At 39.5% G+C, this 27,164-nt stretch overlaps 1 protein-coding gene across 9 annotated transcripts in view; it reads left to right on the top strand.

The window, feature by feature from the left end:
• Positions 1-27,164, top strand: part of RYR2 (ryanodine receptor 2) — a 757,942-nt gene that overhangs the window by 577,013 nt on the left and 153,765 nt on the right. For all 9 annotated transcript variants that reach the window (XM_023240368.2, XM_023240367.2, XM_023240360.2 and 6 more), the window contains 7 exons: positions 4,673-4,750; positions 5,988-6,063; positions 9,989-10,112; positions 10,595-10,710; positions 13,853-13,917; positions 16,184-16,305; positions 22,899-22,948. In XM_023240368.2, the coding sequence (XP_023096136.2) occupies positions 4,673-4,750; positions 5,988-6,063; positions 9,989-10,112; positions 10,595-10,710; positions 13,853-13,917; positions 16,184-16,305; positions 22,899-22,948 (631 nt within the window). The remainder of the gene's footprint in view (positions 1-4,672; positions 4,751-5,987; positions 6,064-9,988; positions 10,113-10,594; positions 10,711-13,852; positions 13,918-16,183; positions 16,306-22,898; positions 22,949-27,164) is intronic.

Below are 27,164 nucleotides of genomic sequence, written 5' to 3'. Positions count from 1 at the left end.
TTTCTTTTCTCTCCATTGCTGGTTTCCCATAAAGCTTATAAAGATATTTTCTATTATGCAATAGATAGGCTCTTCTGGATAAATTAAGGAACGCTTTTTATAGCATCAGTTTATAGTAAGGAATATAAATGGGTGAATTGAGAGAGGTCACTTGTCGATGTGATTTTGGAGCTGAATTGTCTCAGCTTCCTTTCACATGGGGCTCAGCTCTCCCTCTGCAAGGCAGAAGCAGCCTGGATTTAACTGAGCGAGGTCTGGCATAGCCTGCCTACGTTGAAATCCTGGCCTTACCACCAGGTAGCTGCGTGAGCTCGGCAAACTGGTTAACTTCTCTGTGTTACGATTTTCTCATCTTTAAAAATGAAGCAAATGAAGCATCTATTTTAAAAGATTATTCTGAGGGCTCATGAGTCACTTAAAAGAGTAACTGGCCTATATTTCAATAAATATTATACTTAATTATTACCATTATTATTTTATGTGGATCAATAACAATTTTAATGTTTTTTGTTTGCTTTGAACACCACAGGAAGACATGAGTCCTGATTTTAGGAAATTTACTGCTCCATTAGGGTTTTGTAATTTGCATATGCAAGATACCATAAGGGCTTGGGCGTGGCCAATAACAACTTAATAGGATATAGAATATATAGAAGTGCAGATAGGAAAAAGTGAGGAGATACTGATTAGAGAGGGGGCCTAAGTAGGCCTCTTGGCGAAGACAGCATGGAAGGAGGGCGTTTCTGACAATTTCAGGCACATTCCACAAGTTCTTAACAATTACTTACTTGTCCCCAAATTGCAAGTTCCTATTTATCTGTCTTTCAGTATTGCAAATATAGGATATAAACTATTTAAACAAATGAAAAATAATTTTATAACCTGGGATGAAGAGAGAGATGGGAATGAAACTTTTGGAAAGTGTGACCACCTAGAACTAAAATGCAGGCTAGGACAAAACCAAATTTCATTCATTCCTTCAACGGATTCTTTATTGAGCACCTATTGTGTTCCAGTCATTATTCTTAGCTTTTCAGGCAGATCAGTGGACAAAATAGACAAAGCTTTGTGCTCTCATGGAGATTACATTCTTGTAGGGAAAGTAAGCAGCAGATATGATTCATACTACAGAAACAAGAAAACAGCATGGAAAGGCAGACTGGGAGTGCAGAGGGAGGGGGTTGGATAACATTTGTGGATGAGTTGCAGTTTTCTACACGGTTGTCAGAGTGGATTTCACTGAGAAGACGAATAGAGATTTGAAAAAGGTGAAGGAATTACACGGAGTTGGGGGAAGAATGTCCCAAGGAGTGCAGCAGCAGTAAGTTGGGAGTGACGCCTGATGCATGTCAGGGAGATGAAGGAAGTGTGTGTATATATTGGTGCTGAGTGAGTTGGAGCTGGGCAGCCAGGAGAAAGGTGGGGGTGTCTCAGAAATCAAATCACATGGAATGTTGGGAGAAATTTTGAGAAATTAGTGACATTCTTTGGACTCGGACAGAATTATTTTCAAAACTTGATGCTGCCATTTTCTATGACTTTTGAAATAATTCTTTTGAAATTTTCTTCTCCTTTTGAAATGGTGAAAAGTGACCTCTACCTTTTAGAGTTGTTCTAAAGAACAAAAGACATAATCTGCCTGCCTTGCGCATAACCATGCACGTGGTGGCCATTACTGTTGCTAAAACCACTGGAGTTAATTACATTAATGTTCAAGCCCCTCGTTCAGAAATGGCGCATGTTTTGGGCAACTTGAAATTATAGCAGCCTTGGCCGCTCTTTTGATTTCTCTGTATATGAAGGAGAGAAATAGGTAATGAAAAATATAAATAGAATCTGTCCCTGACCAAACAGGCATCAACTTCACATTCTTTAACCCAGCCTCAGTAACTTAATCTAAAGCTAAAATGATAGACATAGTCCAAGAGGGTATGAAATACTGAGAATTTTATTTTAGGAACAAATAAAGTTATTGATACCAACTCCATTTTATTCATTTATTCAATTTCCAGAGAGTCTAATATTGTTTGTTTATCAGTTTTAAGACATAGGTTTGCCATCATGTCTGTGAGATTAGGAATCACTTTATCATTGTAGTGTTGGCGAAGTCTGGCTTGTGCCACAGCCTCTGGGAACATTACGACCAATAAGGCTCAGCCCATGCCCACAGATTTTTCCCATACAGTGGAAGAGTTTAGAGAATAACAAAATAAATATTTTGGAAATACAGTTCTGACAACAGAGTGGAGAATGAATTAGAGAAGGAGGATATGGAAGACAGACAGATTCCTTGGGAGGACACCATAGACATCCCTCAAAACAAGACAAATATTAAATATCTGAATTAGAATGGAGAGAGTGGAGATGGAGGGAAGTGGATGTATCCCGGAGGGATTTTTAAAGTAGAAAAGACAGAGTTCTGTGACTGCCTGATATATGATTGCAGAAGAGGAGGAGTAATCAAAGGTGGTCACCATGGATCCTGGCTGGACTGCCAGGTGGGTGTTTATATTAGGAAAGGTAGGGAGCACAGAGATGGCTACTTGCTCAGAGATGGCAAGGAGGGAACAATGAATTTGATTATAGATGTTGTGTTAGGCAGAATTACGGCTTTCAAAGATGATCCCCAGTTGCTGTAATCTGTGGAAGTGTGACTTGACTTGGGCTTGGCCAGTGTGATCAAGGCTTAAGACCTTGAGATGGGGGAGATTATACTGAATTATCAGCGAGTCCAGTATAATCTCAAGAATCCTTAAGAGTGGAATAACTGCTCTGGCTTTGGGTAAGGGAAATGTGACTTCCAAAAAATGGCCAAAGAGATGCAGTGTTGCTGGCTTTGAAGATGGAAGAAAGGGGCCATGAGCTAACAAATGTGGGGGATCTTCAGGTAATGGATAGAAGAGTTGCCAAAGAAGGAATCTGAGGAAATGGAGTCAAGAGAAGTTGAGCACAGAGACAGGAGGGTGGTTTCCTGGAGTTCATGAAATGAAGGGCTGGAGAGCAGTGATTCCTGGTGTCAAATCTAGATGGACTGGCTTGATGGCAGCTGGAAAGAAGCCTTGTGTAGCAGCTTGGAAACTGATAACATTTGAGAGGACAGTTATATTAGGTTTGTGGGGAAAGAAATGCACTGCAATATGTTGAGGCCATAAGAGGTGATAGGGAGAGAGAAGTGGCCAAGGCATCAGATAGCTTGAGTTGGAATCCTGCCAGCTCAGATTTTTAGCTCTGTGACCTTGGGTAAGTCACTAGTGTTCTTTAAGTTTCAAATTTCCTTTTAGGAATATTTAATTTAAAAGAGGGAAAAAATGTGATTTCATTAAACATTCCATTATTAGATGGTACTGAGCAGTGGTGAAGGCTCAAAAGCCAGGGTTCAGTCAAAACTAACCAATAGGTTGAGAATAGCCCATGAGTCCGTTATTAATGGTAACATAACGTTAGCCTCTCTTTTCTAAAAACACAGACATGAGCTATAGTGTGCATTTTATTTTTACTTTTATTTTTTGGCTTATACGTGTCTAATAGGAGACTATACATATGAAATGTAATATAAATACATGCTAGAATATATTAAGATAGAGCTTTAGATTTAAAGCATGAACCATAGCTTATTTCTATTAAACACTGTTATGTAACATATACATTGTGAGGAATGTATTGAGAGCTCAAGACTGTACATGAAATGTTATGGTTGATGAGAAGATGTTTCGTTTTTTCAAAAGCCAAAATTCAGAAATTAAGTCTGATCGTTACTGGAGATAACTTTGTAAATCATTGACTACTGTATGGTGTACTTTGGAAGAGTTGGTTGTATTTTATCTTCACATTTGGCCCATTGAGACATTCATAAATATTGCCCTCTTTGATTAATTACTGTTTGCATGAGGAAGAGTAAATTTCACTGTAGCCAATTAGAGTCTGTAAGAAACTGAAGAATACAGCGAGCCTTTGACTAAGGTAATGTTTCAGAATCCTGGATACAGGGGCACCTGGGTGATTCAGTTGGTTGAGCTTCCAACTCTTGATTTTGGCTCAGGTCATGATCTCACAGTTTGTGGGATCGAGCCCCATGTTGGCCTCCATGCTGCCAGCATGGAACCTGCTTGGGATTCTCTCTCTTTCTTCCCATCTCCACTCATGTTTTCTGTCTCTCCAAATGAATAAGTAGGGGTACCTGGATGGTCAGTCGGGTAAGCATTTGACTTCAATTCTGGTCATGATGTTGCTGCTCATGGGTCAGGCTCTGTGCTGACAGCTCAGAGCCTGGAGCCTGCTTTGGGTTCTTTGTCTCCCTGTCTCTTTCTGCCCCTCCCTGACTCTCACTCTGTCTCTCAAAAATAAGTAAACATTACAACAAATGAACAAACATAAAGAAAAAAAAGAATCTTGGATCCATTGCACAATATGTTGAATTCTGACCATTAGTTTTTGGGAGGGGCAATTCCTGAAATGTTGGGATGTATTATTCAGTCATAAACTGAAATTATCAGATACCCAAATACAATTTAATTTATATGCTCGTGAAGTATGTACGTACAGATACTTGCCACTTCCATCTGAGGAAGCATTATGTTTGAAAGTTTACTTGTCCTGTATTTCTAAAATTTCTTAAGTCTCTCTCCCCTGGGTTTTTTAATTAGACTCTATCATTTTCACATAAATTATTTAGGTTTCTGTTGATGCTGCCCATGGTTATAGCCCCCGAGCCATTGATATGAGCAATGTCACACTGTCCAGAGACCTGCACGTAAGTATTACTTTTTTAAAGTATTCTGAAAATTCCATTTTTAAAAAGCATATTGTAACACTTTCCTGCATACATTTCTCTTCATGAATTGCTTGAATATGTTGATCATATAAAGGGTCCATGGAATTTATAGATTATGGACCCTAGCTTTTTAATGCTCTGAAAGTTGATACAACTTTTTCTAGGATGCGTCTTCCAGATAACATATTTTCCTTAGAGATAATGTGCATTAAAAAAAATCCTACTATAATTGAATAGCTGTGAGTGAGAAGAGAATAAATCAGGAATTAGAAATGCTCTCCTCAAGGGTAACTTCAGTTACCCAGTAAAGAATATGAAATTTAAGTCATTTATCCAGGGAAACGGGTAGCATTTTGCCTGCTGCATCCATAGTTGTATCTGTTCACCTTTGTGCCTAAGGAATGTACTTTGAAATGGCTGATTGGAGCAAACGAAAATTTGTTGCCTTGGAACAGAAATTGATAGGTCAGTATCCTGATCAAACAGCGATATTGGCATTGTTAGTATTATTCCACGAGAAATAAATTTATAAAGACAAACCCTATGTAGTAGGTCATGTCAGTTATGTTAAATTGTTTGACTTGCCCGTTGTCTTTGCTCCCGTATGGATGCCTTAAGAATGAGATAGTAGTCTTGAAACTCAAAAGGGAAAAGAGAATCTTAGAGACAATCTTACCAAAAAGCTAACGGCCACAAAAAGGTTAATGTGGCTTGTCCAAGTCTCTCCCTGAGTGTGGGGCAGGCACTGAATCTAGACTTTCCATCTAAGCTTCTTTGCATTCATTGTTTAATAAGATTTAGATTGCCTTTTAAAGCTTTGGAAATTGCAATAAGAACCTGCAAATAAATAGATTTTTTTTTTTGTTAAAGTCCATAGCTAATCTGAAGTTTCATTATTGAATTAATAAAACCTTTGTCTTTAGACATTACAAATAACTAGACAAAAACCATTACAAATAACAATAATCATTCCCATCAAATCATCTCTGCTGTTTACTACCACACAATTTCACAGATTGTTTCTGGGTTTCACACGTTGAATCTGGGTTTCAGATTCCAAGTAAGATCATTGTGTTTGATAATCTTGAGATAGTTTAGCCTGGACACGCTATGATTTATTAATTTAAAGCATGTTTTGATATTACCTGTTGGCAAGTGAGGTCTTTTTCTACCCATTAAATTATAACTTATTTTCTAAATGTTTCATTCACTTAAGGCTATGGCAGAAATGATGGCTGAAAACTACCATAATATATGGGCAAAGAAAAAGAAAATGGAGCTGGAGTCCAAAGGTAATATTTTCCAAAAATCCTGATTAAAAAACAGAGTGCAACTCTGAATATATGGTATGGATAAAACCATCTTTTTATTATACCTTTATTTTCTTAGAATGGTTCAGATATGCCTACAACAGTTGCAGGGTGGGAATTTTATAATTTCCTGCCTGTGAGTGTACATTTCTTCATGTCTGGGAATTCTACGACTCTCTTACCCATTTTAGCATGTAGATATCGATATGCCTCATCCAAACATTCGAGGTGTTCTGTGAATTCCTTACACTTCTCCCCCTGACTTCTATCCCTAACTTAAATATTTCTCTCATGTCATCCCTTCCCCTTTTCCATCTCAACCCCTCTGCTTTGTCCAGTCTAGTTACGTTCTTATCTCTTACATGCTTTTGCTTGGTCTTTGCTGCTGTTATTCTTAAATACTAAAATGACATAATATTCTCGTAGTTGTTTCTCAGATGTTCTCTTAACTTACTTGCATGATTTCTGCAATTTGATGCATCCTACATGGATGGGTGATCTCTTTCATTGTTATTTATTCACTCCTGGTCTATAAACATACTGGTGTGTGTGTGTGTGTGTGTGTGTGTGTGTGTGTGTGTGTGTGTGTGTTCACGCATGTGCTCTCTGTACAATTACTTCCTAGAGGGACTTCTTTCCCCCGGTGAAGCAATAATTGTCTCCAGGTCAGGGCCCCAACTTCTGTTACTCTTATAATTCTTACTGTATAGTTCTAGGCATCAAGAGACTCTCTGTTTCTTATTTATTGGCCTAGGTAAAAATATATGGGAGATAGTTTTGAAGGGTGGGGATATTTCATGGTGGAAATTACAGCTGGGGTCTTGAAGGATGGTAGCAACACCACACTAGTCGTATCAGACTAGTACAAGTGAGAATCCATCACAGAAATGAACAGAGAGGATCCCTTACACCAAAATTGCCTATTCCAAAATTTGACTCAGGGCTAGGCCTGTTTTTCTAGAACCATTTTATAAACGTTTGTTAAATGAATGAGCACTTGTCTGGCCGACAGATAGTTGAGCAGATGGATGGATGGATGGCTGAGCCATAGAGGCATTGAGTTTTGCTTAGTGAAATTCTTGAAGGGGCATCGTCCACATGAATAGTAAACAAAATGCCTATTTCCTGTGTAAGCAGATAGCATGAAAAACGTCAACTCTCAGAGTGCCTGGGTGGCTCGGTCAGTTAAGTGTCTGAGTAGGCTCAGGTCATGATCTCACGGTTTGTGGTTTTGAGCCCGTGTCGGGCTCTGTGCTGACAGCTTTGAGCCGGGAGCCTGCTTCGGATTCTGTCTCCCTCTCTCTCTGCCCCTCCCCTGCTCACACGCTCTCTTTCTCAAAAATAAATAGACATTTAAAAAGTCTAGTCTCTCTTTTTCCAAGTATGTTTTAGTCACTGTGGCTTGGCCATTCAGTGTCCTACGGTCAGTGTTTTCTTTAAAGTAGGCCACCTGTTAATGAGACGTCCCAACCTCTGCATCCCGTGTGTACGGGTCCAGATTCATACTTTGTAGCTGGGAGACTGGCATGGTCGCAGCAGGCTAAATGGTGAGGTGGTGGCATTAGTCCTCAAAACCTTAGTCCTTCTTCTTCCTCCACGCATGCTTCCCCTTTTGAAAGAAAAAGGGAGTGGCTTAGGGTCAGAACAGCAGCCCAGTAGGAAAGGTGTTAGAATATGCAGCCCTGGCTTCTTTGGGTTTTGAAACGAGCAAAAAGCAAGAAATGAGTCTTAGAAAGAAGACGGGCCAGAGGCTTGGACAGTTTTTGGAAGGAAACTACTTGTGTCTTTTCACAAATTTGTTCTCTCACCCAGGGACTTTGACACCAACTTGTGTGCTGACAACTCTGCTTCACTTCTGAGTTCTGGGCTGGAGTGTGGGAGGTACCAGTAACCTCCCTGGCTTGGTGCCTGTGATATGTGTGTGCGCGTGTGTGTGTGGGGGGGGGGGGGGAGGGCAGAAAGGAGAGAGGGAGGGAGGGAGAAACACCAGGAGTGAAGTATAGGAAGTAAGGAACAAGGAAACAACTATAAACAGAAAGTCATTTAGAGTCAGACACCTAAAAGCTGCATACCTCAGTTTCTACCCCGTCCTGGGCTCGTTATTTTCTCTCCCTCCCATAACAACCTATTGGTGTCTGCCCCCCAAATCATTGTGGTTGCCAAATTAGTATATTTACTAGGAATAAAGGACTAAATGCAAAAACAGCAGATGATAGCAGGATGATCAAATTAGACGTTTAATCTACACATTTTTTTCATAAAACATCGCCACAGATCTCTGCTGATGGTCGAAGTCAAATTTGATCCTTGTGTGCTTAATAACGTATTCTGTATCCTTCTTGCTTTTCACAAAATACCGGTTTCTGTTGTCTTCTGAATATTCTGTATTATACTTGATACTATGAGTGCTAAAGTATAAAATGACTGATGGCTACTTAAAATGCTTAGCATTTGTTGGCTTTGTAGCTGTGGTCTGTCCCTTTGCATTTATGATCGTATAGTGTCACCTAATGGTCAGAAAGCTCAGTGCGTGATCACATTTTTGTAGATGGCGCTCTCAGTCCAGGCAAACTCCAGGCAGACATGGCATTTTCTCCTTTGCCTTTTTGTTTGCTTTTTTTGTGTGTAGGGCAAATTCAGTAGGATTGTTTTAGTAGCTCCCGGCCACATCATGTTGGACACTGATATTATAGGCTCTGTGTTGCACCAACGTTCAAACCAAATATTAATTTTTAAGTTTTTTTTTTTTTTCTGGAATTTCCATAGTAGTTGCGTTTCAGGGAATTTCAGGATTCCGTTCCAAATATATCCCCATACGTGTCTTATAAGGTTGAAATCTGGGGTACACCATGCTAGTCACACTGATGCTGATCGTGAGATCTCTACATCTGGAATTACCAGGGCATTTCCTGAAACTTTTATAACTTTTACAAAAATTTTTACAAAATCTCTACTTTTATTAATACTTTGTTCATTATTAGTTTTTTAAAATTTAAATATTTTCTAGAATTTTTAAATCTAGAAGGTTACTCTTTGATATTTTTCACCAAAATAGGTTAACCGGAAACCTAGGTGCCTGCCACAATTTTTAGTCAGTCACATACGTATGTTACTCTTATGAGATGTTTAAGAGAGAGCAGCTTTGAACTTAGCAACCCAAGCATGGGTTTTGCGTAGAATATATGGCTATAAAGTACTGTTTGATCTGGGAGGCTTACTAAAATTTCCATATTTAAGACACTTTTTTTCTCCTCTCTCTGTGAAGTGGAAAGTGAAGCTTAGCCCTTATAATTGCCTTACAATTTCACTAGCTCGAGCTGTGCAAGTTTTAGTGTGTATTTACATGCTCCACATCCAGAGTTCATTTGAATGGAGAGGGTAACACGGCTTCTTCTCCCTTCTTCCGTGATTGCAGGTGTCATCAGCCCTGGATGTCACAAATGTCTACGTGTCCCTGTGTTTTTTTGTTTGTTTTTAATGTGTGTGTGTGTGTTTTTTTTTTATATGAGAGGGATAGAACACATGAGCAGGGGAGGGGCAGAGAGAGAATCCCCAGCAGGCTCCATGCCTAGTGTGGAGTCTGACGTGGGGCTCAGTCCCACGACCCTGGGATCGTGACCTGAGCTGAAATCTAGAGTTGGATGCTCAACCAACTGAAGCACCCAGGTGCCCCATTAATTGCCTCTTAGAAGACATAGGCACAGTGTTTCTTTGAACAGGTTTGCTAAGTTAATTGGAACATAAAAGGTGCTGGAGAGTCAAGAGCCATATATGATTTATGTATACTCCATGTATAACTAGAAGATACCAGAAGTTCTGTAGTGTGGTCCTATTATGCACGTCATCTGTCATATTTCAGATTATTTGTTCATCGTGATGCTGTGTTCTTGTCTTGACATGCTCTTAGGAGGTGGAAACCATCCCCTGCTGGTACCCTATGATACACTGACAGCCAAAGAGAAAGCCAAGGATAGGGAAAAAGCACAGGACATCCTCAAGTTCTTACAGATCAATGGATATGCTGTATCCAGGTAAAAGCACACGTACCAGTATATACCCTTGTTATAAAGACTGACCGTTTAAATACCCCCATCATATTTAATGTTGCAAATGATTCAGGACCCGTTTAAATCTTAGTGCTACTATTTAGTATGTTCAAAATAAACACATCAGAAACATAAATGCCCTTGACTGTTTACCACCTACCTCATTCCTTTCACTACTTAGGTTAAATCCCATCCATCATTTAGGCAAAAATTGGGGGCAGAAATGACCCACTGTTTCTCTAAAGTGACTCTTTTTTTTTTTTTGCATAGTAATAGAGTTACTCACTACAGTTTTATATCATATGCAAAGTATTCCTTATAAATTAAATCTCACTTTTGCCTGTAGCTACAAGAATATTAGGTAATGTTCCATATTTGTATATATCATTTATACTTTTTAAGCAAAATTTTACCTTCCAGTAGTCTGTGTAGAAACTGGTTTCCATGTTTCATTTTTGCTGCTCTAGGGGATTCAAGGACCTGGAATTGGACACACCTTCCATTGAGAAACGATTTGCCTATAGTTTCCTTCAGCAACTCATTCGCTATGTGGATGAAGCCCATCAGTATATCCTGGAGTTTGGTAGGTACCTACATCAGGGTGCAGAACAGCACAGTCTCCTGGGCTGTTTATGGTCTGTTCCCTGGTGGTATAAACACTTTCTATCCAACCTAGTACTAAACAGAATCTAGCAGTCAGTAGGCAAACACATTTTTTAGGGATGGCATAATTTACAGAACTTAAAAAAAAAACCGAACACATCATTCTTTTCTCCTTACAATGTTTATTGGCATTGATTTTATATTTTGAAAGACACATTGGATGGATATCCCAATTTAAGGTACAGTTAAATCTTCCCTTTTGAAATTAATTGCCCTGCTCTTGAAAAAACGGAAACTCTGTGCATCCCCAAACTTTCCAGGCAATGTGAAGCCCTCAAGTTTATCCTGTGTAGGGATACACATTTATAGTAGAATATCTGCAACGCAGAACACTTCACTTAGGGTCCCGTTAGAGTAAAATGAGAGACCTCCTCCCCCCACGTGGCCCACCAAGTATGAAAAGAATTCCTCGTTTTAACTCTTAGATTCAAATTTTCAAGACAGCCTCCTCTCACTTCTGTTATTTCATGATTGTCCTGAGTACCGTTGACTTGAAACCCAGCTTCATGTCGGGTCGTCTTCCAGCCACTAGTTGGCATTAAGATAGAAGGAAGTAGAATCTGGCCCCTTTGGAAGAACAGAGTGTTCTGGTGATTATCTTTTCAATTTCTTTTTCATGCTTTTTTTTTTTTCTGTTTTTATTTTTGTTTTTTAATCCTCATTCTTTCTCCTTTTCAATACTTTCCCCCAGCCCATCATCCTCGCCTTAGCAATAAACACATCCTCAACAAACCCATCCTGACGAAGGAGTCTTCTTTACTACTGTTTTCTTAGAATTTAGGACTTAGTTTTTGGCACAGTGTCAGATTAAAGTTCATAGAAATTTGAGTTCTGGAATTTACTTGTTCCTGGTCTCCCGTATCCCAAATGCGATTAAAGATTTTCCAGTTGAGTGTCCTTCTCTTAAAGAACTTCCCCTCTCAATCTGTTCTTTATCTGCAGTGTGGATGCTGTGCCTTGGCACTCTTCTTAACTACCTTTTTTCACAAAAGCCAACCGTGCAAACTAATTTACAGTATGTAATCTTTTTGTAGGTCCTGCAATGATTTTTTGAAAATTTTTAATGATTTTTTAAATATGATTTATGAATCATTCTGAAAAGTAGCCACCTTAGTCTCAGTTAATGAAATTTGATCCAAAACACAGAAATGAAGCTATGGTGAATTTTTAAAGCTCTTATGCACGCAAATTAAATATTGAAATTTCTCAGGCACATTTAAGTGTACCCGAGATGAGTGGCAACTCAAGTTTACTCTTCTTTTTGGCAAGAGAGAAGAGAGAAAGCAAAATCAAGGGATTAAGGAAAAAAAACTTTTTAAGCTCGACATGGATAACAGAAACAGAAATTCAGAGGGTAAAATGTGTTTGGGTTTTCTCCCCACTGTGTTCAAGTTTCTGAATAAAGAAGTGTTTGTGCAGAGGGGGTATTAAGAACCTTACTTTAAATTCACCCAGTTAGGGCACTTCTTTATTTCCACAGGATAAAGGGTGTGGGCAGAAAGTGAGGCTAGATCCATAGAAAGCCCAAGAAATTAAGGTGGTGTTTTACCCAAGAAATTAAGGAGCCGAGGTCACAGGCTCCTTTTTCAGACGGCTGTGACAGAGAAAATGCAAGAATTCTGTTAGAGGAGCAGAGTTGGGACCCTTTACATTTATTTTAATTGCCAGTTTTCATTGTCACTGCAAGGAAAACTTCTAGATGTCTTCTTTTGTCTTTAAATTTACTGCCTTTGCAACACATTGGAGGCTAATGGCCGTAGTAAGAAATGCATATGGCTTTTTCTGATTTTTGTATTCCATCTAGACCACAGTTCTCTCCATCAGCATTTTGCACAGAGGCATTTTTGTTAAAATGTGTAATGTAAATGCATAATGTAAAAAGGGAAGATATTTCCAATCTAATTCCTTGAACTGTTAACGTATTTTGTGATGTGCAGAATTCCGTCTAGACGTAGCTTATGTGGGAAAGTCCCCTACGTGGATCCAGCCACTTGGCACAATATTCTTGAGAGTAATATTCTTAATGTAAAAGTGATGCCTGCAAGTGTACAAAAGCCGTACTTTTCTTTTACTCATTCTCTGGAAAGAGCATTGTTCTGATATTACAAAATATTACCTCAATTTCCTAAACGTCATCCCAAACTTAATGTTTCAGATTTTACAAAATCTGTCTCAAATTGCTTTTATTTCTATTTGCAAAAGAACTTTTTTCAAGCAACAGTCAGTTTGCTTCTTACACAATAAGAAATCTCTGCTTACAAATGTTACTAAAACTGTATATCCAGTTGTGGATATATTTTGCTCTCCCGTGTGTCTGCATATCATCCTGGTTATTAGAGTTGATGTCACCTCCTGTGGATGCGTGAAGGAGGCACAGAAGGGCCACTTCAAAGCCCAGTGCATTCGGTCGATCAGTTCTTAACGTTTTGAACCATGGGGAAAACTCGGGTGTCTTTGCTTTGCTCATGGAAATTATGTTGTGACATAAGTGAACTTCTTTACTCCTGAGCAGAATGTTAATTTGCCAACCGAATATTACGGTCGTGGTCCTCCCGCTCATCCCAGGCTGGCTTCCTGCAATTTTTCACTCGGCATATTAATATTGTAACTTCTAGTCCCAGCCAGAAGCAACTATTTTTATTAGAGGCTCACCAATCTAACAATCTTAACCAATTTTTGTTTACTGAGTTTATACTCACTGTTGTCATCCCTGGCGAGCTTCTTTCTTACTGAAAGAAGATGCGGGGCTTTTATGTGACTCTATTCCACTTTTCCCGCTACGTGTCAAGAAGCTTGTAAAGCTACGCCAGCGTGTGTGTGGGCTGTCCTCGATAGATTTTTTTTATTACGATTTGGGTACTTTTGAAAATCCCTTGTAAAAAATTGTCATACTGCTGAATGAAGTTAGCCTTGATATTTCGGATGGGTTTCTATGTTCGCTTTCCTGGGATAACACGTTCAGCGATGTTACAGTGATGTGTTCTACATGTTGCTTTTTGGGTGGAAGCTCTTGTAATGTTTCAAGTAAACAAAACATGTTCAACAACTCTTCATTTCTACAGATGGTGGCAGCAGAAGCAAGGCGGAACATTTTCCTTACGAGCAAGAAATCAAGTTCTTTGCTAAAGTACAGTATACACTCCATCTTGTTTTTCACTCCCTGTGTTTGTCGACCGAATATACCCTTTAGATCTTTGCCTCTTTACGGAGCGTACTGGTCTACGAGTGTGAGTTCTACTACAAGTAAATATTTTGTGGCACAGGAATAAGTGCATGAGTCATGTAGGATGAATTTGCGCCCAGAATACTCGGTCTTATTTTCACTCCCTGCTCTTCCTGCCGTAATTCACAAATCACTTCAATCTGTAGGAATCAAAGTTCTCCTTACTGGGCTTTGTCAAATGACAAAGAGGAAAAATAATCTACTTCTTCAGTTTGGTTGTTAGGATTTAAAAATGTACGAGCATTTCTTTTATAAAGGGGAAAAGAATTCATTTATAAATTATAAATTCAGAGAGTTGTACATGATAAGAAGCTTTACTGTGTAAGCTTTATTGTGGGACTCTCGTCCTACTCGTTTACAGCAGAGGAAGCTGAGGATCAGAGAGGGTGCATTGTTTATATGTAAAGTCTACCCAAATATCGCTCTTCATTCCATTTAATACGAATTTATCAAGAGTTTGCCCTAGGCCGCGAACATTCATGACTTCCTTTCAGCCAGTCAGGAACATGCATGGCTTCCTTTCAGACAGACTTCCTGTCTCCAGTCAGGAGACAAAGTGTTGCAGATTCTCCTCATTGGGTCCATTCACTGGCATAGCATGTGCTGCGTGTGTCCGGTCTCTGTCAGGTGTTAGACTAAGTCCCGGGGCTTCCTGTCGCAAAGACAGAATATGCCCTTGGGAAGCGTTCCTGTTCATACGATGTTGCACTTAGCCTGAGGACGTAATGCTTTCTGTCAATTTATTTTCGAAGTCCTTGCATTTGCTGGTTCCTAGAGATCATTTGCAAAACGGCGTGTTGTTTTGATTGATTCATATTTGGCCTCTTTTATATGTTTTCAGATTTGTGCCCTTTACTGTAAGGGAGATTTCTCTTGTCTTTTCTTTCCACTCAGTATAGCGCTCAAAATCCGTATCAAGCATCCCAAGTTTATCCTGAGATGCGTATTGTTAGTTATCTATCATACTGCATTGTAATCCCCCCCTTGATAGCCAATTATTACAAATGCTGTATCCATGGCCTCTAATCATACATTTAAAATACATTCTTGTATTGCCCTGTGTACCCCTAGTGATTTTGTTTGCAGACGCCTAATGTGGTTTAATTTCCTCTGAGTCTGTAATCCATTCATTCACATATTTATTGAGTAGCTATTATGTGCCAATCAAAATCCAGGCAATGTCACAAGTTTCAAGGAAGATCACAAAAAATTTGTATGTTGCTGTTATATATAAATATGCCATATACCACATTGTAGGAAAAATGTAGTTAGACAAACTTGAGTCTAAATACTGATAATGCCACTTATTTTTTTTTTCATTTATTTATTTAACAAATATTTATCTAGCGCTTGCTGTAGGTCCCATAAAGTCCTAAGTACTGGTGACCCAGGAGTAAACAAAGCAGAGCAAAGAGTTGTTCTAGAAGCCAGGAGAGCACAGTAATGGGAAACAGACCCAGAAATGTGTATTGTTCTTGTGTATTTTATCGACTCTTCTGGAGAAAGACTAATTCAGAATCACACGTATTAAATGCAAAATTGCAAATGATGTTCTAAGACCAGAGAATATGGGGATTTTACCTAGTTGAGGAGATCAGTGGACGGTTATCTGATGAAGCACTGAGCTGAGGTCTGCAGGAAGAGTGGAGTGGACGGGTTACGGGGTGTGGGAAGAGCATTTCAGACATAGGGAATGGCATGTGCAGAGCCTTGTGATGTGAGCACACAGGGCAAAGAAGAGGAATTCGCCAAAGGGCAGCAGGATTAGCATGCGGAAAAGGCCAGGCGGCTCTGAGAGAGGCCAGGTGAGAACCCTGTGGAGGTAGGTAAGCGGCAGTGACTTTGAGTAGGTCACTCACTTTCTGTACCTCAGTTTAATACCTGTAAAACGGATGATGACACTTGCCACACAGAATAGTTACTAGGAGCAGTGAATTGACAGTGTGGAGTTGCAATTCTCACATACACACACGCACGCAGGTGTGCACGCATACACCCCTCCCCCCCGGGACTAGAGATAGCAGGGTAAGATTTGAGAGAGGCATACTCTAAAATCGTGCCAACTGGCAGGGCTATGGATACTGGGGGACCTGCTGCAGGTGGACGGAAGTCTGGCTGCCCCAGAGTCTCTATCCACCATGTAGATCTGTTTTCTTTTCCTTTCTTTCAGGTTGTGCTTCCTTTAATTGATCAGTATTTCAAAAACCATCGTTTATACTTCTTATCTGCAGCAAGTAGACCCCTCTGTTCTGGAGGACATGCGTCAAACAAGGAGAAAGAAATGGTGACGAGGTAAAGAGCTACACAAAATAAAGACTGTTGTTGAGCGAAGTGTATTTGCATTTGAGGAAGAGCATTTGGGGACCTTGAGGTGGGAGCATGCAGTGTCTACCCGGCTTCCCTGACCCTTGGCCCCTTGGGATCAAACACGGAGGAGGATGCTCTCTACAAGTTAATACGTTGTGTTCTAAACGTTGAGTTTTCTTCCATTTTGCTGCTAAATATGCTGAATAGAAGGAATAAGACCCCCATCACAGAATCCACAGAGTCATCACCGCATTAGTATTTGTGATAAATGGTGCTTTTTCTAAAATTTTTCTTAACGTTTATTCATTCTTGCTAGAGAGAGAGCGCGAGTAGGGGAGGGGCAGAGAGAGGGAGACACAGAATCCAAAGCAGGCTCCAGGCTCTGAGCTGTCAGCACAGAGCCCCATGTGGGGCTCAAACCCACAGAACCATGAAATCACGACCTAAGCCGAAATCAGACCCTTAACCAACTGAGCCACCCAGGTGCCCCAATAAATGGTGCTTTTAACATTACTTCCTCTAAAATTTCTGAGTCTACTCTATTTGCCACAATTTTGAAAAATAAAGGAGTTTTTCTGGAGGGCAAAATCCCATTTACAGAAATCAAATTTTTCAACGTTTGTGTGTAAATAATGACCTATCTTGGAAGAAAATGACGTAAAAATATGTACCTTTCTGAAGATTTGCCCCACTCAAGTTGGCAATTTAGCAATGCTTTCTCATTTCTGTTGAAACCCAAGTATTCCTCATAGATTTATTTGTGATTCTGCTGGGTATTTCAAGTCTGATTTTTCAAAATATGTCAAAATTTAGTACATATGTGATCGATTACAGAGCAAATCTATTTCTGTATTATCAAATTACACAGGAGTCCATACCAAGCTTTTAGATTGTATTTGAAAGAAGTTTCTATAAAAATGAGTAACTGAGATAAAGCAGGCTACAAGCTTTCCTTGGACTTGACTTTAATGATATGTGATGTCATGTGATGTCAGATTGCAACCGCGTTAAAAATGGCCCCAAACTTCTTCAAATAATAGTCTTCCTGTGAAGTTGGTATAACCGATTATAGTTAAAGTAACAGAGAATCCATCCAGTGACGCACTTTGTTTCCACCATCTTTGTTACCAGAAAAAAGGGGGTGAGGGGCTACTTTCCAAGGTACGAATCTCCTCCTGACTTTGGAGTGGTCTTCTTTCTGCTTTCCCTGGGAAAGAGAGACCCGGCTCTCTGCATTTCACTAGTGCCCTAATAGCTTCACCGGCCCACCATTCCCGGTAGCTAGAAAATGCCAAGGCATCAAGTTACCTTTCAATACCAGAGAGCCCAGGCTATTGCAGTCTCCTCACCCCCGCCCCCTTCCCCCATCAGAGTAGGATTTTGTAACAGCAGCTTTGTTCCCAGAGTTGGTAATTTGGGTATCAGTCAATTATGTAAACCAGGAGAAATACAATCAAAGAATATAGGAAAGAATACAAATAAAAGTATGCAAATTCTATTCTCCCCCCCCCCCATCATGTTTGTATCTCCATTCCATTTTCATTCTTACTCTGAGAGCTGTTCACTAACCACAGAGGTAACTAATTTTCCTTTGCCCACTGCCCCTCATAGAAGAAATTGGAAGAGCATCGCTCTTCTGTGCGAGCCTCAGTTGATGTGGTTTGGGGGCCTGAGACGCCCCCTCTTTATTAACGCCTCACCAGAAGGTTTTCTGTAATTTCATCTTGAGATTTTCTCCGCCTCAGGCAACAAGGACCGGGACATTTTATTTCTCCCGTTACCATTTCCAAAAGAGAAATGGTCTCATTCCAACATATAAGAATGAGATGCACACTGATAGAAGTACCTTATTGCATCACAGCCCTTGAGTACCAAACATAGGTAGATTTTAACCTCGGAAAAATTCTGGGATGAAAAATGAATAAAGTTAATGATAAAGAAATTACGGCACATGGAAAATGCTGTCTGGTCATTAACATTATGACGGATGCAAATATATCACATCTTAGGACAATGGTTATTTAAAAAGTAAAAAATATATATATTTATTTAAATAATATGGATCAAGATCTTTAAAAAAACCTCTGAATTTGGATGTGTAGAAGAATATTGGTAGGGAAGAAACTTGATTCTAATAGTTGTTTCCCTTGGGTAGCATAGTAGAGGTGTTTTTCTTACCATTTTTATATATTTTTAAAGTGGAAAAAGTCTTACTTTTCTGATCATAAATCTATGTCTTAAAACAACCCAAATCACCGTCACACTAACAAAAACCAACTACAAATTTTTTAGACATGTTACAATGGGATCACTGAAATTTTATAAATGTGATTTCTTACCACTTCAGTTAAATATTACTTTGGCAGGGAAAATAGGTTAAAAAGAAAAAAGGATCAAATACAAAGAAAAAAAAAACCCCACTGTCCCTGCTACTGTGAATAAGCAGTCATGCCTTCACACCCATGTTGAACACTGCAGGAGTAGTTTTAATTCGTATTTAACAGTTGCGTGTAGCAGTACGGCATGGGTCTAAATTAACCTCCACATTTAAGAATGGGTTGTCGCCATTAGATGTTTGGATACTTTTTGGCACTAGAAATCATATGTCGAGCATTTATTGTGTCTAAAGCCAGCACCATCATGTCTGTGGAAAAGAGTAAGGTGTGCTCTCTGCTCTCTGGGAGTGTAGCTGGCAGTACCTAAGTATGTGGGTAAAAATATAATTCTAGTAGAAGAAAGCCATGCAGTGCTGTGGGATTCAAGGACAAGGAAGACCACATTGGGTGGGTATGGACAGGCTAGAGATATACAGAAGACACGATAATTCAGAATTGACTTTCAAGAATCTGTAGGTTGTAGATTAAGAAGGGGGACTATTTTCTACGTGTCGATAACGTATAGAGTGTAGAACATAGCAATTTAGGGTAAGTGTGGGTGACGTAGATTCATGATAGAACCCAGTCATCGATATTAACTGCTGGAACAAGGCACCTTCTTCCTTTTTTCTTTTTAATTTTTATAATTAATCTTTTTTACTTAATTCCTGAGCCCTATGAAGCCATTGGGATAAAGGGCAGTCTGGCCACAAAAGTGGGATTGAGAAGTGTGAGCTTGCTAAGAGGCCATGACAGCAATGCAGGCTGTCGTGAGGGAAGTGCTACCTTAAAGAGGTGGTTCTACCCACAGATCCATTCAGCACGCGTTTCTGAATGCCCGCCATGCCGTGTCCAAGGTGCCGTCCTAGGACTGAGGATGATAAACACACACATATAACAATGCAGTTCCAATTAGGTGCACTTAAAAGTGCAGCTGAGTACCTGCATACATGTAGCGCTAACCACTTAACAAGTTGTGATGAGTACAACGGAAACATATATGAAGTACTGGGAATACAGAGGAAATGTACGTGGAGAGAGGGGTTGGATGCGGGAAGCACGGATGAGAGAGAATCACAGACCTTGGCAGTGGGTCATATGGCAGGTCCCCACGGTGCTGGAGTTTCAGTGCTGAGTGGTTAGAACAATATTGCTGGCAACAGTAAAAAAAGAAATGACGGAGACCTGGTTTTGAGAAGAAGGGGTTCGGTTTGGTTAGGTAATTACTGAAGCATGGCAGGTTATTCAGCCGGAAATGGCATATTTGGAGATTATCTGTACCCATGTTATGCTCACAGTTCTGGAAGCAGATGAAGGGAGAGTAGACAGAGAAGCAAAAAGGTCTGAATTCCAAACCTTAGAGACTCATTACATCTGAAGGGTTTTCAGAAATGGTTCTTTGAAGAACACTGAGGATGATTTATTAGAGAAGAAGGGGAAACATATCGCTGTAAAACAGAACTGAGAGTTTCCCAGATTGAAGTAGTCAGTGATGCCAAGTACCATAGGCAGCTTTCCAGGACCGAGATTGAAAAAGTATTTTTTGATTTACTGATCAGCAAGCACCGAGAATTTCTAGGGAGTGTTTCTGTAGAGCAGTGAGGCATCAACGCCAAGGAATTGTAGGTGCGTTATGAATTCTTTTTCTTAATTATTTTACTGTTTATTTTTGAGAGAGAGTGTGTGCATGTGTGAGCAAGCGAGCGTGGTGGGGCAGAGAGAGACGGAGACACAGAATCCAAAGCAGGCTCCAGGCTCTGAGCTATCAGCACAGAGCAGAGCCCGATACAGGGCTCGAACTCACAGACCCAGAGATCATGACCTGAGCCAAAGTTGGATGCTTGACCCACTGAGCCACCCAGGCGCCCCAATGAATTATAATTTCTTAAGAATGTGAGTAATGGAGGGATATACATACAGAAAGAGAAGACAGTATTATGGAGAATATTTTTAGAGAAACTATAGGCTAAAGCTTATAATAATAAAACCTTATAGTTGATATACAAACTCCACTCTAAAAGTGGATGATAGCACAGGAGGGGAAATAGATACAGTTTGTCCTTTGTGAGAACCTGGTTTTCTACATATCTGCATATTTCTGTTTCTACATATCTACATATTTCTATTTCTACATATCGGCTACTGATTAGGAACAACCAAAGTTAAGAAGCATTGCTATTTTAAGAAGTCATTTTTTTCAAACAGGTTCTCAGACATTCACTATAATCCAACAGAATCGGACACAGAATAATGCTGTGTTTTTCATCACAGGAAAATGTCCTAGGTCTGGATGAATTGGGTTCAAACATGATCCTAGCATTACAAATTCAACATCATCTCAGAATGTTTCACACTGATACGACAGAGTCTCAGTTCGTAAGAAGTAAAACGAGATCACTTAAAACAGGTTGATATACATATAGGGATCCAAAATACGTACAACTCTGACAAGCGCTCACTCTCTAGAGATGGAGGCAGATCGTTGTTGAATTAGCCTAAGGCTCAGTGGGTCAGAGCACCTGGAGAACGTTGCTTATTTTATTATCTCTTTTTTTGTTTACATTATAACACAGAGACAATGCAGCTCAGGAGGCTAATATCTCATTTTAAATATAATATCTGCTTGAATAGGTCATTGTTTTAAAAACTTTTAGAACTGCTAGGAGACGACTCAAGACCTCAAATTCACTGAGAGATTTGCCGATGCTTGTTCTCTCGGAAAAGCTGTACGATACCCTTTATAGTTATTTTTCATTAATACATTATTCTGTATTGTTACAGAAATGAGAGATGATAGCCAAAACTTACTGTTAAAAGAGTCAGAGTCACAGACGTGATTCTCCGTCTCCTTTCTCCAGTCCTGCCGTGAGCTCATGACTCCATTTTTTTTCCATGGCATCGTCCATATCCCCAGTCTTGGGGAGGGCATGTCTACACACTGCTGTTTATGGGAGAGCTTTGCAAGACAGAATGGGGCAGTCAGGATCTAGCTGGGACAGTCAAGCTGGGTGTGGGTGGTGTGGTACACATGGGTCATCAAGGCTAGAGCTTCCATCAAGTTCTGGCTACGCAGAGCCTCTATCTGAGAGCTCAGAAGTGTTTGGGTAGATGTGAAAATAGTATCATTTGCAATATGGAAGGTTACGTGTCATGGTAGAGATTTGCACATGACCCCTAGGAGAGGCTGGAAGGAACCCTTTCAGCTTGGACTGGGAGTGGTGAAGGAGCACTGGGTGTTAGCAAAGGCTTGTTGGAGTAGACGTGTCTGTTGCTGAATCCTGAGGGATGGATAGAAGGGAGTATAGCAGGGAAGGGAGTGAAGGGTATTTCTAGAAGACCTGGAAGGAGCCCGCCAGACTGCAGCCTGGGGACAAGCTGGGACAATGGCAGGTCTTTCCCAGGTTCTGATGTGAGAGTTAGTACATATCACTGCTGTCCTGCTGAATGCAGGCCACCCTTGTTTGGGATCTCCCACGGCCGATCCCCAGGAACACAGTGGCCCAGAAACTTGCTCTGGAGGAGATAGAAATAGGCTTAAGTCAAACATTAGCATGAAGAGCCCTTGAAGTGATTGCATCTGCAACATTTTTCTGAGTGATTATCAGTTGTTCAAATTCTATCTCTACCTCACTGTGTTCAAATTCACTGGATGCTTTGGTGTATATGGAAGGGGTATGCTCACAGTTGGAAAGAAGGAAAGTTCAAATGATAAACATACTAAACCTTAAAGTGACATTTCATGCCCCAAGTGCCATACTTCTGATTTTAAATAATAATCCATAACAACAACAACAAAAATTCTAGAATTTCAGTGGTACATTTGGGCAGATAAAATTTTAAGCGTTTTCCTTGTGCTATTTGAGTAGTCATATTCTTAAGGGGTTCATATAGATTGCTTTTATATTAATTAGCTTTGCTTTCAAATTTTTTTTGGTTTCTTTACTTATAATATGTGCTTTTTTAACCATGTTTGTTAAAGATATGCACTCAAAGATTCTTTCTTTAATACCTCTACTCCACATTCTGCTCAGAAAATTGATTCTTTCTGCGTGACATCATGTTGCTTTTTTCCTGCTCATATATCAGCTGTTTATTTTTCTTTTTTTTTCTTCTTTTTTTTAAATTTTATTTTAATTTCTCCCTGTCTTTTCTATCTTCCCTCCCCCTTCCCCCCTTTCTCTTTTGTTTTTCTTTTGTCTTCAGCCTATTCTGCAAACTTGGAGTTCTTGTCAGGCATAGGATTTCACTATTTGGTAAGGAGACCCTTGCAACCAATACTAGCATGGCCATCACTTGGTTTTCTTTGCCAATTTTGCACTGTGTTGTGTGCTGCTATGTTGCATGAATGCATGTTTGCATGGCTGCATGCATGGTTGTCATAGGCCAAGATAAGGTCCTCGAGGTCGTTTGTAAGTAGCATTCTCTATGGTGAAATTGAAGACTGTAACTTTTTTATGCTGGTCCAAAGCACATTTGAAAATCAAAAGGTTGTATTATGAAAGAGAAAATGAATGGACATGGCGGCTTCTGCCGTCTTTTATTTCGGAGGGGTGAAGTGCAACCGGGCCCTTGAATTCATTTGTCTGTTTCTGATAGATTAAAGAATGAGCTGTCATAAGTCAGAAAAAAATTTTTAACTGCACTTCTTCTTCTTCTTCTTCTTCTTTTTTTTTTTTTTTTAATGCTCTTGACTACAGATTTGCATGTTGACTGCATTCCAGACATTGGAGCTTCATGGTAGAGGCAGTGAGGCAAGGACCTCACGTGGCAGAAGTGACTTTTCTAGCATCACCCACCCCATAGTTAGCTTTTGTTTGTGTCTGAGAATTCGCGTGACTGAAGTCCACACACCGCGCACCTGCTTTTGGACAGCCACGCAGGGCAGTCACCCACATGCCACAGATTCTCCTTGCCGTGGGGCTTTAGGACTCCAGAGCAGCTGGCAGAATTTGTGTTTTCATTTCCTGCATCTGCTTTTGTAAAGCACGAAAGCAAACTTTAGCTCTCTGCACTGTCGGTTTTGAGACAGTGTTGGGGTGATTTTAGTAATGAAATATTTAGTGTACTGATACAGATGTAAGTTCAGTTCCATTCACAGGAAACGCTAAGGGTTAAGTCATTTCTATATAAGACAGAGTGAATATTTTTAAAAGTTTATTATTTATTTTGAAAGAGAGAGAGAGAGAGAGAGAGAGAGAGAGAGAGAGAGAGAGAGAGAGAATATCCCAAGCAGGGTCTGCACAGTCAGGGTCTGCACAGTCAACACAAAGCCCAACGCAGGGCTCAAAATCAGGAATCGTGAGATCATGACCCAAGCTGAAACTAAGAGACGCCTAACCAACTGAGCCTCCCAGGCGCCCCTGCATTTCATTTAAATTGCCTGAGTTTTTGCATTCGTATTTAAGTTGTGCCACATCATTGGGCAAAATCCCTTCAAAGTAATTTCTAGTTGACTGATTTTTGTTTGACTTTTCCTCGACATAGAAAAATTTGTATGAACATTGTGCAGACAGAATTGTTAGAAACTCTTCAACTTTCTCGTAATAACAGTGGATTCAAGTGTCCTCCATTTGTTTTCCGAGAATGCTGTCTTATTCTGTATCGCTCTGATGGGGACCCCTTTTCTCAAGAGCAGTGTTTGCATTCTTACTGATGAGGATGGTAATATTTCCGTTGTGCTGTTTCTAAGTTCTTACTGTAAATTCTTGGCTTCTTAGTTTATATTTCACTATAATTTCTTCTAAAAATTTTTTCTGAGGTGTTCCATATATGGAGCAAAGTACACAAATCTTGAAGACAGCTTGATGATACAGTTTGTTGAAATTTTCCATCCATGCATACATGTCCATTTGCTCAGATCAAGACATAAAATATTTCCAGCACCCCAGAAGCCTCCCTTGTGCCATTTCCGGTTTATAACCTCTGCAAAGGCACTACATATAGACTTCTTTTACTGTGGATAAATTTTGCCTGTTCTTTAACCTCCTATGTTTCTTAAGGGACTAGTAATTGAAGATAAATGCATTGATGAAATTTGTACTACCTCTCCATGGAGACAAGCCAGACTTTAATATTCATACCATCCCTACATGATGCTGATACTCCATTTAGGCATTGTATTTTAAATCCTGTAGCCTTTAAATACTATTATTTTTATTTTTAACAGGAATTTACTGGAGAGCTACTTTACCTCAAAAGCGTACTTGTGTGTGTCTTCTTTATATTATTCTAGCGTCTCTTGTTTTCAGGGTTTCAAATTTGTTTTGGCATTTGCCTATACAATAATACGAACTTCAGGAGGCCTTTGTTAATCAAACATTTTCTAATACAGTCTTGTCAAGTTATTAGAATCTTTAAGTCTTATCCATATCATGTTTACACATGACAGTTACAACCTGGCTTTAGACTCTAGTAGGATGTCCCAGAAAAATAGTGGGCTTCAAGTCGGAAAACCTAGATATAAATGCTTTATTTGTAACTAGACCAGCTGAATGATTTGGATGAGAGACTTGATTTCTCTGAACCTTTGTTTTTGTTTTTCCATTTAAAAAGAAAAAATTAACGTTTGTTTATTTTTGAGACAGAGACAGAGCGTGAGCAGGGGAGGGGCAGAGACAGAGGGAGACACAGAATCTGAAACAGGCTCCAGGCTCTGAGCTGTCAGCACAGAGCCCGACACGGAGCTCAAACCCACAAACTGTGAGATCTTGACCTAAGCCAAAGTCAGCTGCTTAACCAACTGAGCCACCCAGGCACCCCATGTTTTTCCATTTTTAAACTGGGTCACAATAAATACTAATCTTAGAGATCAGTTGCACATAGCTGATCGAATGTAAGATAATGAATGTTGAAGGATTATGTAAACTGCAATCTTAACAGCTTTCAAACCTAAGGGATTCCTAGGGGAACCTAGAGGACTTGGCTCTTTAAAGTACATGCACAATTAAGCCTTTATAATTTACCCATTTCCAGAATGAAGTCGAAGTGGTATACCAACTATTTATTTTTGATGTATCAGTTCTGCCATTGTGGATTTCCCTAAAGAGAGAGACCTAATGTACACACACACACACACACACACACACACACAAATACATACATAGTGGTCCTTTATAGTCCTATTATCTGTGATTTTTTCCTTTCTCCCTTCTCTAACATGATACCATTTTTTTTCCAAATTCTGGTAGGCAATACACTGATGATCAAAGTGGTTTTTACTGTACTGCTTTAAATTTACAAACTGTTTATGACTTAAGCTAAGGACAGATTAAGACAGTTAAAAGTTGAGGTTGACAAAGGAATGCCCGGGCTTTGTGTCTTAGGAGCGATGACCAGAAGTAAAGATGTAGAAAGACACACCCTCAACATGTCAGGAAGGTGCGATTGGAGACACAAGGGGAATATTCATACCAAGAGACAAAATATTCGTCTTGGTGGTAGTGATTGTGGTGAGTTCAGGATCTGATGAGTAAGGGACTCTTTATTCCAAGCTGGCTGCCAAATTAAATTGTTGTTATACTTCCAGACTTCATCTGTAGTTGACGGACTTTTCTGATTAATTGAAGATTCCCCACATTTGGACTTCTATATTTGTGTATGTCTTTTATCGACTTAAAAATGCATTCTCTACATTGAGGCACACTATTTAAGAACTAAAGAGACCATCAGTACAAAACGTTTTATGCTTCATATATTTTTTTGAGGCATTTAAACCGTTTCATTTTATATTTGAAAAAACTAAATCTTTTAAAAGCAGAAACAGGCCCTATTCCCCACAGAACAGTAGTTCTGATGAATCCATTAGAATGCTTTATGGAAAAATATAACAATGAAGAAATTAGTATCTCCATTATACATATATATATATATATATATATATATATATATATATATATATATAGGCTTCCTGTTTCAATTCTGACATCCTCGTTAGTGATTATAAGTTGGTGTACTCTTGTATTTAAGGAAATTGGTTAGAACATGGACAGGACCCAGGCAAGTTGAGAAGTGATGGGAATCCCATTTGCCATTTTCAAGGACCCATTGCCAACTAATGAAATATTGCTTTTTAATCCCACCATTTGTGCTCACTTTTGCTAAGTGGAAATTCTGATTACAAATGCCAGCGATGGTAGAAAATACATAAGCCCTACTGCTACAGCCTGTTTAAGCCTTTCGGTCAGTTGGAAAGGAAGCAGAATCTGGTAACTAAGCCTCCAACAGGGACAGCCGTGGTGCCACAGGTGTATGCAAATCAGGACTTCATAAGGGCTTTATTTTTATATGTGAAATGAATAATAATAAAATACAATCTAATGCCTTAATAGCATTCATTTGATGCATTCATTCAATATTCATTTTTAATTTTTATTAAAAATTTTTTTAATGTTTAATTATTTTTGAGAGAGACAGGGACAGAGAATGAGCAGGGGGGGGGGGGGCAGAGAGAGGGAGACACAGAATCTGAAA

The sequence above is a fragment of the Felis catus genome, chromosome D2, assembly GCF_018350175.1.
Source record: "Felis catus isolate Fca126 chromosome D2, F.catus_Fca126_mat1.0, whole genome shotgun sequence".
Lineage (NCBI taxonomy): Eukaryota > Metazoa > Chordata > Mammalia > Carnivora > Felidae > Felis > Felis catus.
Note: the sequence above shows the minus strand (reverse complement) of the source record. Positions and strands in the feature narration are given on the sequence as shown.